Source organism: Acinonyx jubatus, chromosome B4, assembly GCF_027475565.1.
Source record: "Acinonyx jubatus isolate Ajub_Pintada_27869175 chromosome B4, VMU_Ajub_asm_v1.0, whole genome shotgun sequence".
Classification (NCBI taxonomy): domain Eukaryota; kingdom Metazoa; phylum Chordata; class Mammalia; order Carnivora; family Felidae; genus Acinonyx; species Acinonyx jubatus.
In genome coordinates, this window is record NC_069387.1 from 135,598,001 (window position 1) to 135,615,172 (window position 17,172).

Below are 17,172 nucleotides of genomic sequence, written 5' to 3' on the forward strand. Positions count from 1 at the left end.
TAAACGTAGCTGTGTGTGATAGCACAGATGTGCCAAAACAACTCTCCTGAGCTGCTCTGTTTTCCCTGCCGCTGACACGCTTTACCGATCCCTTCCTGGTCTTACTGCTTTCTCAAGTCGTATCTTGTGGCGCTGTAAGGAGGCTGCTAAATGGAGTGGAGCTTTAAGTCGCGGGCTCTCGAGTACACTAGAGATCAGCTCACGTCCTGATACGTGTTTTCTCCTGCTTCTGCTTAAAAACAGTGGCCTTTCATCTCGCTCTTCACATATCTCACTGCACAACTTCTGACGTTTTGTTGATGAAACCGTCTTCCAGAAATGACTATGGTGGCAAAGGTCACCTTGCGCGTCTGCTTCTTTCCTTCTAATTCTGCTTGTTTCGAGTTCTTCGCAAAGAATGCAACAAAAATGCGATAAGTAGAAGGACAAATAAAAAAGATTATGTTACTCCCTGCCGTTTTATTGGGCACTTTCTGGAAACCAGGTGTTGTGCAAGACCTTCCCTTTCCTCGCCCCCTGGTTAAGTGACGCCCTCTGCTTCGCGGTAGGAGCGTTTCGCCCTTTTTTCCCTGTGAGACCAGGGTGACTCATCGGAGCCGCTGCGGCTCACGTGCCCCTCGGGACGTGGAAGCCTGACGAAGCGGAGGGCCCGGCGTCACAAACAGTGCTGTGCGCGAGGCGCGCCCCTTCCCCCAGGACCTCATCCTCTGAGACCAAACACTGGAAGGCGTTTTGCATTCCAGATCAGTTGAAAATTCCTTTCTGACATCCGGCCCTGCGGTGTGTGGTAGTTTAGTAATCGGTCAGGGTGGAAGCAGGGACATCTGTAGCTGCACACTGATTCCATACTCGGCCACCACGGTGTCATCCGTGTGTCTCCTGTGCCCTCCTCACTTCAAAACAGTTACTGTTTTCTTCAGTCCTGCAAGCAGAATAGTAGTAAGCTCCTTCAAAACCAGCTCGTTTCATTCATCATTTCAACAAAGATTTTATCTGCTGGGTGAGGAATTCATGAGAAAATCGCACTAAATTCAGATGCAGATGTTTGCTAAAGAACAGTTAGTTGTTAGTCTTCCTGGAATCTGGTAGTTGGGCGTACAAAATACTTTTATGAATCATATTGTGCTTTGTACTGGGGAGTACTTTTAAAAGTCGCAGTGTTACGTTGTTGAAAAGCTTCTTTGTCTGTCCGTGAGCTCTGGCAGAACGCGGCCGTGTTGCCCTGGTGAGTCGTCCTGTGGAATTGGAGAGCCCGTCTCCTCTGTGGCTTACTTTCCACGGGCTCTTCTTTCCCAGCATGCCCAGCCTCGTGGGGTCTTGGCCAGGTTCGCCTGCGGGGCGCGGTCTCTGAACGAGCCTCCGTCACCCCTGCCTCCCCCGCCACCGCCCTGCCGTCGGCACTGTCCGCCCTTTGCGGGTGTTCGCACCGAGGCTCTGTGGTGTCCCAGTCCCTGTGGGAAGCGGGGCCGAGACCCGTCTCCCCGTTGGCTGTCATCTTGCCCGCACGTTTGCCCCATTGCAAGACCTGTGGGTCCTTCCTGACTCGGGTTTCAGAACTCCGAGGGCAACCCTGCTATGCGTGTTAGCTGTTCCCCAAGACTTTACTGTTAAAGGCCTTTTACCTCCTGAAACTCTCAGTTGCCAAACTCTGGCAGGTGGAAAAATGGAAAACTCCTGAGCATTTCTTTTTTTTTTTTCATTTTCAGTGAAGCTAGAAAATAAAAGTTTTCGTCTGTTTAACAAAAGCAACTTTAGAAAAACTAACGCATGGTCAGTAAGGATAGAGTGGGCAGTTGTTAGGGTGATATGAATTGGTGGGACCCTGACGGGGAGCAGTTTATCGAAGAGACTTAAAGATGATTATGTTTTTTCACCCAGTAGTTTTCCCTTGGGGAGTTTCTGCAAAGGAAATAATCAGCGACACAGTAAAAATGCTGATACGTGGGTGTTTGTTATATCGTTGGTAAAATTTTGGAAATTACGTAAGAATCCTGAGTAGGGGAGGATTAAATTTTGGTGGATTGCAGTGACAGAACAGCATATACCATTTTAAAAACCACATCTTCAGAGAATTTTTATTATACAGGAAGATGTAGAATAGCATACATATATAAAGATGATTTTCATTTTTTAAGATGTGTGCGCGGGTCAATACATACGGGTCGAACACAGACTGGCGGTACACGAACACGTTCACGGATGGGATCTGTCCCCTCCTCGGGGCTCAGGCCTGGCCCCCGAGAGAAGGGATCAGATCCTTGATGGCAGCCTGGTTGGGGGGGAGATTGCAGGGTGGTGATCCTTGGCCGAAGTGGACTCTGACCTTTTCCGTCCTCCCCTGCTGCTGGGCCCCTTTGCCCTCAAGCATGGAGGGACCGGGGGGGGGGGGGGGGGGCTCAGGGAATGGTGAGCCCGCTGGTTATTTCTCTCCCACCTTCCAGCCTCTGCTAACAAGGCTGGCATTTCTGTACCTTGGGCGGGCAGTAGGCGGACTGAACGGAGACGAGCCATCTTGAGGTTGAACTCCCCATCGAGTTCTTTTCCGTTCCTCTCAAGGTCTGGGCTGGCACAGAGCGAGTTAGTTGGGATTAAAGTATTTTTTATTCAGTTTAGTGAGGTACGTACGTACGTATATATGTGTTATTCCTATATAATCTTAACAAGGGAAACAATTTGCAGCCCACATAACATTTAAAACATTTAAAAAGAAAAAAGAAATAAGCTTCTAAAAAGTCACCCTGAAAAATGATGAGTGGACAAATAATGTGATGATCACTGTGACTTTTATCTTATTCTTAATGTTTATTTATTTATTTAGAGAGCGCATGGGGGAGGGGCAGGGAGAGGGAGAGGGAGAGAATCCCAGGCAGGCTGCCAGCACAGAGCCCGGTGCAGGGCTCTACTCCACAAACCGTGAGATCATGACTCGAGCCGAAATCAAGAGTTGGACACTTAACCAACTGAACCACCCAGGTGCCCCATCACTGTGACTTTTAGAAGAAAATCTTGTCGCTGTGGCTTTTCAGTTACTGATGACCTCCTTCCAGGAAGAAAATACTCATATTGCTTACAAATTACTCCAGGGAGAGTGCTTAACAGTTGCCTGTAGTACCTAGTGTTGGATTACTGAAACCTTTGCATTAGACAGTATTTGGTGATGATACCAAAGTTCTAGAGGAAGCACAAAGATTTCTCTCCTGAGACCCCCAAATGTTTCAATGCTTCAGGACTTGGTCCTGAGCCTTTCTCTAGGGAGACCCCTAGTCCCGGGCTTTAAAGCCCATCTGTGTGCAGATGACCCCAACGTGTATCTCTGGGGCCCAGACCTGCCCCCCAGGGTCCACGCTGGGGTACATGGCGGCCCACACTCTCCTTACAGGAAATACAGGATAGAACCGCTGACGCCCACTTGGATGTCTCCGAGCGCCTCACTCCCAAAGTGCAGTCCGTTCACTTGCTCCACCCCAGAGCCCTTCTGTATCTCAGTAAATGATAACCAGCCCTCCAGAAACTTAGAATCTTGGAGTTCTCTTTTGTTCACTTGAGAAAGCAGTTCCCGCGGGATCTGCCTCCCGTCAGTGGTGTGGGATTTTATCCCCAGCGCACCATGGCCGCCCTGCCTGGGTCCGCTTCCCACTCCCCTGCCCCGAGCACCGGCTCTCCCGCCCGCGTGTTTATGTGGCAGCCAGGGGTCATGGTTTTGAAAATCCAGATTGGATTCGCTCACCTGTAAAAATCTTCGATGGCTCATTTTACACTTAGGAAAGAAAAGACCTAAGTTATTTTCCTGCCCTTCAAGACTGTATTCCAGGGAGCCGAATCACCTAGGGGGCCTGTAAAATACGTACATGCATGTATGTTTTTATGCCTGGACCATCGTCCCCAGGATTCAGATTAGGTTGACCAAGTGGGACCCAGGCATTGCTTTTTTTTTTTTTTTTTTTAAGTTTTTTTTTTTTTTTTTCTCAACGTTTACTTATTTTTGGGACAGAGAGAGACAGAGCATGAACGGGGGAGGGGCAGAGAGAGAGGGAGACACAGAATCTGAAACAGGCTCCAGGCTCTGAGCCATCAGCCCAGAGCCCGACGCGGGGCTCGAACTCACGGACCGCGAGATCGTGACCTGGCTGAAGTCGGACGCTTAACCGACTGCACCACCCAGGCGCCCCCAGGCATTGCTTTTTAAAAGCTCCCCAGGTGATTCGGATTCACAGGGAGGATTGAGAGGCACAGTGATTTTTAAAATTCAACACGCAGCATAATCGTCTAAAGATCCGTTCAACAGCTGTCTGTTGGGCCCTGACCCCAGGGTCTGACTCAGTAGGGCTGGGGGTGGCTCAGGATGTGCGTTTCGGAAGAACAAGTCCCCAGGTGATGCTTGTCCTGCTGCTCCAGGGACTCTGCTTTGAGAACCACCCGCTACTCTGGAGGCTCTGGCTCCTGCCTTTACAGCCTCACCCCTGCCATTTTACCGGTACTCCCCTGCACGCAGCCATGCTGATTTCCTTTCTGTCACTTGGATATGTTTGACTATTTCCACCCCTGGTTCCCTCAACCTCGGGTGATCTGGGTTCCCTCGAGATCGCTGAGTGCTTTTCCATGACTCAGGTCTTAGTTCAGACGTCACCATTTTATAGGAAAGCATTACCTGCCATCCCCACCCCCTGTCTCACATAGAGCCTCCTCTGTCACTCTCTAGTGGCTCATCCTGTTTATAGTTCCTTTATAGCAATTATTCTAATTTGTAGTGTGTTTTTATTTACTTATTTCTTGCTTGTGCTCTCTTCCGTACGCGTCCCGCGCTCCCCCACCCCTGCGTACTAAGTTTCACGGGCACAAGGACCTTGTTTACCTGTTGGCATGTGGATGTGTGCGTGGGGTCAGTCAAAAGAGCTGTCACATACACAGAGTTTTTCAGCAACTAGTTCCTGACATCTAATCGAAGGGCAGGGCAAGGGATACAGGAGTGAAAGAAGCGAGCTTCATGTAGTTGAAAACCCCGGCATCTAATGAAAGAGTCAGACAGACCAGCACATCTGTATACCACGGACTTCATACAACCAGACTCACTAGTCTGATGGTCGCTGCACTGGGAAGGAGCCAGTGGAGGGCATAGAGAAGCCACGGAAGGTTGTGCTAATACAGCTGTCTCCACAACATACAGAGAGCGGATGTCTGCCCCTCTCAGCACTGTTTCTGGGTTTCGTAGTTGTTCTGCTAAGGTATTGGGCCAAGGGTGGGTCCCTTCTGTGGGGAGAACCTCAGGTGTCAGGACCGTCTGCTCCCAGCTTCATTAGGAGGCCACTTTGCTTATACCGACCAGGGCCTTTCCTTCTCCTGGACCGTTGGTGGAGAGTGGAGATTCTGCCCCCACAGGACCCTTAAGTGGGTCACCCCGATCCATGAATTAAATTAACTCCAAAGTCACTTTGACCCCAAGGCACAAAATTCATTCCCTATTAAGAGACGAAATTCAGTGTAATAATAAAATGCCCACCAGAGGTACCTCTAAATTTGAATATTAATTCTATCTCATTATCAAATTCCCAGGGAGACATTAAAATCCGAAGATTACATTCCATTTTAAATTAAAGTCCAAGACCTTAGTCATATTCTCTGTCCTTAAGAGTTGAAATTCAAAGAGACTGAGGTTTAAAATGTATCCTTTCCGGTTTCTTATTCTGCTGAATCCCACCCAGAGGGGCTCTTCATGCCTGCCCGGGGTCAGGACTCCACCTGCTGCAGGCCTGGTTGGGGCCTTACAGGTTCAAGAACCCCAGTACCAAATCTCTGACATGCCTCGCTTCTTACAATTAAAAAAAGGTACGAGGGCACAGGCTTATCACAGCACCGGTGTCCCCACACCAGAGTTAGAAAATACGTCCTTTCCCAGTCCTCTGATAGTTACCCCCGAGCAAAAGCGGGTCCCCAGACACCAGTGCTTAGTCTTTGCTGCCAGGTAGCAGGAAGTCTCTGGTTTGTGAGGGAAAGAGCGTTGACATAGAAGTTCTGAGTTTCTGCTTCTGCAGGACTTCAGTTAGTCTGTGACGGTTGGTGGCCTGTGACACTGAGGGGTGGTGTCCTCGCTCATTTCTTTGGTACTGCTCTCCCTCGTAAGAGCAATCCCAGTGAGCCGAGACCATGTTTCTGTCCTGTCCTGGGTTTTGCGGGGCCCCAGTCTTCTGTTCCGGTAACAACTAACCCATCTACCCCATCTCTGAGAGCAGTTGGGACTGGATGCATTTTCATTTCCCTTTAGATAATTTCCTAGCCTTCTAGATAATTATTTTCCATGTTCTATCTGGGGAATCTATCCTCTAAGATTTCAACTTTTTCTCCTAAAAAAAAAACAAAACAAAGAAACACTCTTCCTTCATCTAAATCAGCCTGATTACCTTCTTCTCTTTTCGTTCTTCCTCTGCTTCCATTCTGACCGTGAGTCCGAAGCATTGTTCACAGCCACTCGGACTCCTTATTGATTTCCAGAGACTGAACGCTCCAAACAAAGACCTTTTTAAGTTGCAGTATTTCGTTGTTTGTTTTTCTGCATCAGAATAAGAAGACCATCTTCTTGTGTTTTTTTCTGGTCTCAGAATCTACCTAAATTTTCTCTTAGGTATGATGGTTATTACAAGTTCCTGGCACATAGCCCTTTTCAAGTTAAAAAAGTTCTCCAGTTTTCTGAGAATTAAGAAAAAAAAAGTCCTAAGCCAGTGCTAACCATTATCAGATGTTTTTTTCCGTGATATTGAGATAATTATTACTACTTTAATGAGGATGCTTACTGTACATTTTCTAGTTGACGTTAGGATCGTGAGGAACTTTTGTAGCATGTGTAATTTTGTTCATCTAATACTCTCTGTGGGACTTTTTTGTGTGGAGCAGGGAGGGGTCCCTGTTAAAAGTTAAACAGGCCTGTGATTTTCTTACACTGCTCTGTGTGATGCTGGTTTTGAACCAAGTCAGAGTAGGTTTAGGAAGCTTTCTCTCTTTGCCTGTTGTTTTGAAACAACTTACATACATAATAGATTATGTGGTCCTGAAAAATTCGGTGGCACTCACTTGGAGAGCCCTTGGGTCTTTGTTTTGTCAGTGAGTCTTGGTCATATTTGTATCATTAAATCATTTAAATTTAAGTATTTAAATTGTTCTGTTCAGGATTTTGATTTATCCTGTCAGTGTTGACATTTTCTCCTTTCCTCAGAGATATTCATTCCATCTAGACTTCCAGTTGTTTTCATAAAATCCATAATGTTTTATTGTAATCTGTGTTTTCTGTACCTTTTTGTCTCTTTTCATTCTGTTCTGTTTAAATAGATGTCTCTCTCTTCTTCATCAGTCTTCTTGGAATTTTTTTCCTTCTGTTAATGTTTGCAAAGAACCCCCGTTGGTGGTGGTTCATCTTTCTGCTGTGCCCTTACTCTCTGACACACTGACCGTTGCCTGCCAATCAAGAAAAGCAAAGATACAAGGCTTCCTGATAGCAGGCTTCTCTGGAGCAGTGATGCAAAACAGGAATCCGTGCAATAACATCTTTAAAGTGCAAAAACTGTCAATCTGGAATTATATATCCAGCTCAAATAGCCTTCAAAAATGAAAGTAAAATAAAGCCATTTCCCCAGACGCAAGCTAAGAATTTGCCGTCAGTAGAACTGTGCTGTGAGACGGTATCGAGGGAAGTTGAATGAAGTGGAAGAAAATGGTGCTGGATGGAGACCTGACTCTATACAAAGAAGTCAAAACACCAGAAAAGGAAATATGTAGCTAAAACCGAAATACCTTATCATAATCGCAGTGTATTTGCGGGTTTATGACGGACGTGGAAGTAAACGTACGAGAGCCCCAACGTCAAGTGGAGTGTCCGGTTGTGGGATTCTTACATCGTGTGTGAAACAGTAACATGTTATTTGTATAACATTATTTGTAGATAGACCACAGCAAGTTAAAGATGCCTACTCTAAACCCCAGAGCAACCACTTTTAAAAAAAAAAGAAAGAAACAAACAAAAAGAGAGAGGGTTCGTAAGTGGCAGAAAGCAGCTCCGTGGCTGACGAAACCTGGCGGGCAAGCCGCAGAGATTGCAGACACGCGTGGGAGCTTTCTGGGCCGTGAGGTTCTGGCCTTGATGTGTCTGTGGTGGTGCAGGTGCAGCTGTGATCTGCTGTGTGTTTGTCACGGCTCAGCAGAGCTTGGTTTAGGAACAAGGAGAGCAGAGCTCCAGAGGGGAGAATGGGAATGCCGTCGTGCTCCATTTTAGGGGCTTCTCTCAGGATTTGCGGTGGGTCCCAGACGCCGGCTCAGTGGGTGCTCTCGCACTTGGCGCAGGTCAGGAATCATCAGCTCGGCTGCGTGTCGGAATCTCCGGAAGAGTGCGTCTGCGGCTCTGACGCCCAGGCTTCACTCTCCGAGATTGGGACGTGTTTATTTTCGGGTTGGGACCACAGGATCCCAGGATCACAGGTGTTGGACACCTCCCAGGGGATGCTGATGTGGACACCCAGGGTTGTGAACCACTGGCCTAGCCTTATGCTCAGAGTTGTAGAGAAAGCGTGTCTGTGGAACGCAGGCCCTGTGCTGCCCTGAAGCTTCTGGAGGAGCACCATTACTTGATCCCAACGTGCCCATGAAGGGGAGCCATGAAGTGCCCAGCACGAAGCTGCACAAAACACCTAGACTCACCGTATCTACTTACTGGCTGGTCATGGAAGTGTAAGTCTTGATGTACCGGAGCTTTGCCACAGCTCAACTCGCCGTTGGCACAGGAGCCCCGTGTCCAGCCCTTTTCAAGTGTGGGCCGTGAAGGAAACTTCCAGAGTCTCAGGACAAGTGAAAACAGTATCACAAGCGTGTTGCCATTTCTCACGTCCTGATTGCGTGCGGGGGGCCATGCCGAATGCTTCCTCGTGGATCTTCACCGTGACCCCGTGACATGGGCGTGACCCCCTTGTCACATAAAATCTAGACTTCCTGATGTTCAGGGAGCTCCTCAAGTTTCCACGGCTGACAGGATCCCTGAGCCGGGATTCTCATGTAGTTCTGTCTGTCTCCAGAGTGTCCCCCGTCCTTCCAGGTGGTTGGGATGACACCTGAGTCCTGCCCATGGGTGGGTGGGTGCGTCCACATCTCTGACCGGACGGTCCATTTCATCCAGCATTGCCTCTGGGCTCCAGGCCCTTTGAGTTGGTTGTCGGCACGTCTGAGGATGGCTTCATCCGGACGGGGGTCCTTGTGTGAGCATTGCCGCGCCCACGCTCGTCGTTGATCGGCTTTGGAACGAGGCCTCTGATGATCTCTTTATTTGTGTATGTGTTTGCTTTGAGGAGCTGTGTGGTGAACACATTTTTGCCGCGTGTCAGGTCAGTCAGGCTCGCTTCACTGTGTATTCAGGTAGGAGATAAGGTGCTGTGCTGGTACCGTGCCCTTGCTTTCTTCGGGTTCTTGGATTTTTGTATTTTCCGTTTGACGTGACAGCAGCCGGGTAGTTGAGGCTGTGTTCTCTGTCAATCCAGTAGGTTCCCCCAAGGGAGCATACCAGTGCAGGGCTGGGCGTGTGCACTGTGCATAGAACGCTCTCCCAGCCGATTGGCCCAGGTGGGAGGAACAGTTAGCAAATCAATTAGTTGTCCTTCTGTTTACACTTTATTTCCAGGGGCTAAATGTTCGTTTGTTTAAGCCAGACTCGCTGTCTCGTTGAGATGTGTTACCTTGTGAAAGTGTTGACTGAGCTTGGCTCCTTCATGTGAACTACAGCTTGTGACTCATTTGTTATGGGTATAGAATCAATTCCCAACATGTTAGGTAAGAAAACAAACAGCTTCCTTGTTTTATGAAGTGTGAACAGAAGAAAACTTGTTAACTTCCTAATTGTTCTCCCCTGCCCCAGACAGAGCTCCACGCTCGTAGCTGCGGCAGTAAGCTTGAGCTTGGTCGTAGCACAGAGGTGTCGTCAGTCACTGCTCCTGAAGTGAACGATGATGCGTTTGTCACAGTGCCACTGTCGTCCCTGTCATATTTATGTGCTACACGTTTCGTGTATCTCTATAAAAATTGACCTCGTATCATTTCATAATGGAGCGGTGTGAATGTGAAATACTCACCTAGGAAAGCATGCCCTCGATTCAGTCACGACTCCCCCGTGACTGTGATCTTCGAGGGCTCTGTAATTCACCCTTAATGCTGCTCACGTTTCCATTGTTAGCACGTGATTTCGTGTCCTTCACAGGAAATTTTGCCCATTTCGCATATCTGAGAATTCTACTTTATCCCCCCAAGCAAATGAGATTTTTTTTTCGCATCAAATAATAGATCCTCGATAGTTTTTTATTCCTCACCAAAAAAAAAAAAAAAAAAAAAAAAAAAAAATTTTTTTTTTTTTTTTAAATAAAGGTACTGTTTTGCCAATACAGAGTGGGGTCGTAAACCCAGCTGGGTGAAGTTATCCTGAAGCTTCTCCCTCAGCCCTTCAGGGGCTTCACTCCTCACTCCAAGCAACTGAACTTCCTGCTGGCAGTAGGACTAACAGCTGCTGCCGCCGGTCCCGCTGCCCGTCACCGAGCGTTGGCGGAAGCCATCGATTCCGTTCTCACAGCTGCCCTTGGAAGTGAGCCCCGTCATTCCGTTTTATGGGCGAGACTGGCAAGTCTCCGAGGTTAAAGGACTTGTCCAAAGTCACACAGCTCAGCACTGCTGCAGAACCAGGCTTTGGGAACCACAGTCCTCACTCTTAATCCCAGGGCTGTGCTGCACATCCAGCTCCTGGAACGCTCCGTGTTCCTTCTGATCTCCTAGCTTTTGCACATGCTCTTGTCCCTGCAAAGCCTTCTCCACAGCGCACCCCCCCCCCCTTTGTCCATTCAGTGCCAGTTTATTCGCCTCCCCAGCCACGTGTCACTTCTGCAAGGAGGCCTTCCCTGTGAGCCCTGTGTGATAGCGTCCGACACCAGGCTGACGTATGTTCCAGGAGGATTAGATCACGTCCTTGCAGAGGGCTGGTGAGGGTCAGCTGCTTCCTTGCTGTGCCCGTCGCCAGGCTCTTGCTCCTTTCTGGACCCCTCGTCTTCACCCCAGGGCAGAGGCATTGACGGTAGCTCTCCCTCCCCTTTGAAGACGTCACAGTCAGCACCCCGGTCCCGCTGGCGGGTGTGCCGTGGGCTGTGGGAGGAGACGTTCGGTGCAAGGGTTGCCTCGGGAAGCTTTGAATTCGGTCTCAGGTGGGGCCGCTACCAGCTTGGCCATAAAATTTCCTTCTGCGCTTCTCAAACCCGTGATCCCTTCCCGGTCCAGCCCTCTCTAGTGTCCTAACCTCCCAAACTCTCTGTGCCGAAGAACGGGTTATCTTTCCCCCAAGCCATCCTAGACCAATATGTTTATAAAATGTAATACAAATGAATTACTAGAAAAAAAAATCAAAAATTTAAAAAGACATAGATGCTTCAAACCTAGATTTTATTACAAGATTCAGGAGACACAGCATAACCCTGTTGAACTGTTAGCGCCCTTTCTGACTTTTCCCTCTCACTGTCTGTTTTCACTGACTGACGGTGGCCTCTAGACTTTGAATAGCACTCTTTAGTGAAGTGACCCTGGGGACGATATTTAACCCATGAGCCCCACTTCCTTTGTCAGGAAAATGGAGCCAGTACAGCTTACCCTGGCATTCTGCCGGAATGTGGAAATCGTGGATGTATTTGTCATTGCCTAGTGTGTGCCAGATGCCTATTAAATAGTAGGACATTTCTTACCCTGTTTCCGGCACCTAGAAAAAATTGCAGAAATTAGATTTATTCTCTTCCTGTCTGCCTTGGGGAAACCAAGGACAGCTGGTCACAGTGCTCTTCAGCAGGTCTGTGCATCACAGGCAGGTGGAGATCTTCCATCTTTCACCGGGACGTGCATTTACAGACGGTCCCCAACTTGACGGTGGGCTCAGCTTACGGATCGTCAACCTTATAATGGTGTGGAAGTGAGAACGCGTTCAGTAGAAACTGTGCTTGGAGTTTTGAGTGTGGATCTTTTCTTGGGCTAGCGATGCACGGTACGCCCCTCTCTCGCGACGCCAGGCAGCGGCCACGGCTCCCGGTCAGCCTCGCGATCACGAGGGTCAGCAGCAACGGTTACGCCGACACCTGTTGCGTACTCCTCAGCCTTTCAGTTTCTCCCTTCCTGTGCAGCAAATTACATGAGAGATACTTAACACTTCATCACCAAATAGGCGTTGCGGTAGATGATTTTGTCCATCCGTAGGCTCTTGCAAGTGCTTGAACGTGATTCGGGTCAGCGGGGCTAAGCAGTGGCGCTCGGTAGGCAGGGGGTGGTAGCGATGGGTTCATCGCGACATAACCCCGTCGTAAGTCAGGGAGGATCTGTAGTTCATCCGATCCTGGGAGGGATGCTTCTCTTCACGTCTAGGCCTTTTCAGTGAACAGCTAGGAAATAAATACTTTTTGGAAATTGAAAAATATATCACGAAATCTTGCTAATATTTCTAATTTAAGCGTAAAATTATTTTCTGGATTTAATCCTTTTTTTATGCTGAAAATGTTAGTTCCTTAATAGCACGAATGACCCATTTGCTTTAAACTAAATATAGAGGCACGTGGGTGGCTCTGTTGGTTAAGCGTCCGACTTCCGCTCAGGTCATGATTTCACAGTTCGTGAGTTCAAGCCCTATGTTGGGCTCTGTGCTGATGGCTCGGAGCCTGGAGGCTGCTTCAGATTCTGGTTCTCCCTCTCTGCCCCCCCCCCCATCCGTTCATTTTCTCTCTCCCTCTCTCTCTCTCTCTCTCTCAAAAATAAATACACATTAAAAAAATAAGTGCATAACGGTTCAGAATAACGATACCAATAGGAAGCAGAGTTCTAAGATTCTGTGCAGTTCTCTCTGAGCTTTGGATACGTCTCGCTAGGGGTGTGAAGTCGAATACTGTTTTGATTTTGTGGTAATTTTTCTTTGTTTTACATGCCATCGGATTAATGTGTTTCTGTTCCCTATTTGTATAACTTTGTAAGTTTGATTTTTCTGCTAAGATGTAATTGACGTAACGTACTGTGCTCATAGTCAAGTAACGACTCAGTATTTGTGTGTTGTGAAGTTATCAACACAATAAGTGTAGTTAACATCCGTTACAAGTTTAATTGTAGAGAATTATATAAAATATATGTAGGATTCCAAAGTCATAATTGTATGACCAGGTGCATTCGCAGACATCTGCCTCCCTTTCCTGCTGCTTCTGTCTCATTCTCTCCTCATGCCCTGTGGACAGCCATTATTAGTTTTTTATTTAACCCTTTCTTGTGTCTTTTGGGAACTATAAGAAAGTTTGTATATTTCTCCTCCTTTATTACACGGAAGGTTCACGTATAAGCCTGTCTGCGGCTTGCTTTTCTCACTTACCGCCGTATCCCGGTGATCCCTCCAGGTAGTGCATTGGGCCTTCTTCACTCATTTTCACAGCTACACGGAAGTGGTTGCGTCTGTGCTATCATTCGTTCAGCCGGCCCGTATCGGAGAACACCTGAGTTGCTTCCAGGATCTTTGTTTTCATAAGTTGCACTGTATGCAACATCCCTAATTGTCAGAGAAATGCGAATCCAAACCGCGGTGACACGTCACCTCACACCCACAGGATGGTTAAAATAAAAGACAGACACCGACAAGCACCAGTGAGAACGTGGAGCAGTTGGAACGCTCATAGGTTGCTGGTGGACTAGAAAACGGCACAGCACTCTGAAAAGCACCCCAGCAGTTCCTCCAGATGTTACCAGGACCAAGCAGTTCCTCTCTCGGGGTACGCAGCCAGGAAAACTGAACGTAAATATCCCCTCGAAAACATGTACACAGATGCTCACAGCACGGTCACAATACCCAAAACCGTAATGACTCAGATGCCCATCTACAGGTGAACACATAAATAAAACATGGTCTCTCCAGACAGTGGAATATTATTTAACCACAAAAAGGAACGCGGTGCTGGATGAACCTTGAAAGCATCATGCTAACTGAAAGAAAAGGCCACGCATCGAAAGATTCCATTTGTACGCTATGTCCAGAATAGGCAAATCCGTAGACAGAAAGATCAGAGATTGCTAAGGGCTGGACGGAGGAGACATGAGGAATGACTGATGGGTATGGAGTTTCTTCCCTGGGATAATAAAAATGTTCTAAAATTGGGTAGAGGTGGTGGTTGTACAACTTTGTGAATAAAACTAAAACCCACTGGGTGGCTCCGTCGGTCGAGCGTCCAACTCTTGGTTTCGGCTCAGGTCCTGATCCCGGGGTCGTGGCATCAGACACCGTGTCGGGCTCCACGCTCGTGCTTGAGATTCTCTCTCTCTCTCTCTCTCTCTCTCTCTCTCCCTACGCCACTCTCCCCTTCTCTCTCTGTCTCAAATTTGAAAGAAAAGAAATCCACTGGACTCTATCCTTTAAAAGGTGCGCGTTACCGTGTGTGAATTGTATCTCCTAAAACTGTGCTGTAGTGAGTAACCTTGTGCAGGCAAAGCCTCCGTGGGACAGTGCAGTCGGAGGTGCTGCCCTAGGACTCGGAGGGCTGGATCAGCGAGTAGGTGCTTCACCTGGTGCAGCCCGTCCACGGGCATCGTGCCATCTAGCGCTCGCTCCAGCAGTGTGCGAGGACGCCTGTTTCCCCGTCGCCTGCGTGGGTTGTCAGACTCGCTCGCTTGCCGCTCTGACGGGCGAGAGGTGGTGTCTCCGCGTGGTAACAGTTTGCAAGGTTGAACATCTTCTGATGTCTCCGTGGTCCAGCTGCATTTCTTTGTTTCTGTGCCGTTTCTGTTCATGCATTTGATCCATTCTTTTTCTGTTGGATTGCTGATCTTTTCTCAGTTTTTACAAGTTCTTTGTATATTGAAATATTAACCTTTTGCCTGTAATATTTCACAAATAACTTTCCTGGCTTTTATTTGCCTTTTTTTTTTTTAATGTTTACTTATTTGAGAGAGAGAGGGAGAGGGAGAGCGTGAGCAGGGGAGGAGCAGAGAGAGAGACTCCCAAGCAGGCTCCTCACAGTGTAGAGCCCAATACAGGACTTGAACCCACGAACCATGAGACCATGATGTGAGCTGAAATTAAGAATTGGACGTTCAACTGACCGAGCCACCCAGGCGCTGCCCCTTAATTTGCTTTTTAAAGAACTGCAGGCAAATTTTAAAAACCTCTTTTCCCAGTTGCTTCTGGATTTTAAGTCATAGTCTGGGAAGCTTTTCCTACTCTTAGTGTAGAAAAACTGTCCACTTACTAGTACTGTTAAACTTAATAAACTCAGATTCGTTTGGCGTTTACCCTGGTGAACATTGCTGGGGAGAGATCCATTTTATCCTTTTTTACATGGCTTTCCAGTTGCCCCCGCATTTTTAAGGAAGGGTGAAAAGAAAAATAGTGTATCCCTTTCTGTTCATGTCTGCTTTTAAAGATTTCTGGGTCGGCGTACGTGTTTGAGATACCGGTTTCCCCTGCTCTCCAGAAGTTGCTTGTTCCCATGAAGCCCCATCAGCCGAAACGGCAGAAAGCAAAGAAACGATGACCCTTAATCAAATGGAAAATGTTTTGAGCGTTCTCCGTCCCCCAAAATACCCTACCAAATCCTACCAAATAACACATAAAACCTAAAGTAACACTGTGTCGTAAAAGCAGGAGGGATGTCATAACTCCACAGTCTGCGTGAAGAGGACACAACGTACGTACAGCGTAGTTCAGCTTTCACCAGGATGAGGAAGACCGCTAGCGCCCCACCCCACAAGGCCAGAGGTGGTGGGGATAGGTGTTGGGCTGCGTGGTCGGAGGTCGGGGTGGTGGCGGGTGCAGGAGGCTGGGCTGTAGCAGAGACAGGAGGAGGGTCTTCTGTTAACTAACGTCTCATCGTCTGACTCCATTAGGGCAGGCAGGTCACTAACGTCTACACCTGCTGTGTCTGCCTGCCTCGATGTTGGAGGTCGAGTTTCGTCGTCCGCTGTGACTGGGGTGGCAGGCTTAAATACAACAGTATGCTGTTACGTTACTGCAGTGAGTGAGGAGACCAGCAGGAGAGACAGACCGTCTGTGATCTCTCACCCTGACCCAGGCCTTTTTCGGTGTATAAATGTGCCTTTTCGTTTCTCTGCAGGTGAATGAGCTGGATGGCATCCCCTTGATCCTGGACAGCTGCAGCATCGATGACAGCAACCCCTGTATCCTTGCACGTGAACCCGTGAGCATCCGTTCACAGTCAGGGCCCTCTGTGTGACTCCCTTTCTCGGTGTTCCCTGGCCCTGTGGCCGGCTGGCTTTCTTGGGTGCTTGTTCCTGAGAACTAAGCCACTTTCTCAGAGTCGGGACGCCGGACCAGCCCTCCTGCCATCTGTGCAGCGCAGTGAGCTGGTGTTCAAGGTGAGTGGGACCTTCTAAAGCAGCCCTGTACTCACGAATGCTTTAAACTCTGGGGGGGAAGACCGCCCACCCAGGGTCCCTGTGTGCCTCCTGCCGCCGACGTCACCTTTCCAAAGTGTGTGTTCCTCGGAGTAAATGTGAAGAATAGTGCTTTTTTTTAACTTTTGCTCTAGAGATTCTAAGTATCCAGTCCTTTGAGAGGAACCATTTTAGCAACGGTTTCGTGACAGAGGAGCTCGAGGGGCGCTCTGCGGCCCCAGGAATAGGGAGAAACACGTTAGTGGCACCACCTACCTGTCTTTGACGTGTTCTGGCCTGTGACCCTCTGTTACCGAAGCGGGGGGGTGGGGGGGGAGCCCGGTTCTTGCCCTTGGTTGACCACCCTGCTTGTAGGGTTCTTCGGGGAACCCCGTTACTTCGTCCACTTCACCAAGGAGTGACGCTAGGAAGCCGCTCTGATACCGTGAGGAAACCACATCCGGAAGCCAGGTTGAGCCTGGTGAGGTTTGAGCGGTATTTCCGTGTAAGTTCGAGACTTCCCTGGCGAGAGCTGGACTCCATCCAGTCCCTCGCCCTGGCCACTGCGTGCCCTTGCGCCCTGGGTGCCTGCTGGGGGCGGGGCTGGCGAGGAAGGACGTTGAGAGCGTAACCCTCTGAGGGACAGTGAGGAGCCCGGCCTGGGGCTCAGGGGATGGGGGTGGGGGGGCGTGGGAACAGCACCCCTCACTGTGGCTTCTGTCAAGAAGACAAAAGGAGTTGATAAAAATCGTGTATGGAAAGTAGGTGGAG

At 48.6% G+C, this 17,172-nt stretch overlaps 1 protein-coding gene across 4 annotated transcripts in view; it reads left to right on the plus strand.

The window, feature by feature from the left end:
* Positions 1 to 17,172, plus strand: part of ATXN10 (ataxin 10) — a 166,410-nt gene that overhangs the window by 121,205 nt on the left and 28,033 nt on the right. For all 4 annotated transcript variants that reach the window (XM_027070458.2, XM_027070459.2, XM_027070456.2 and 1 more), the window contains one exon: positions 16,122 to 16,185. In XM_027070458.2, coding sequence (XP_026926259.1) covers positions 16,122 to 16,185 — 64 coding nt within the window. The remainder of the gene's footprint in view (positions 1 to 16,121; positions 16,186 to 17,172) is intronic.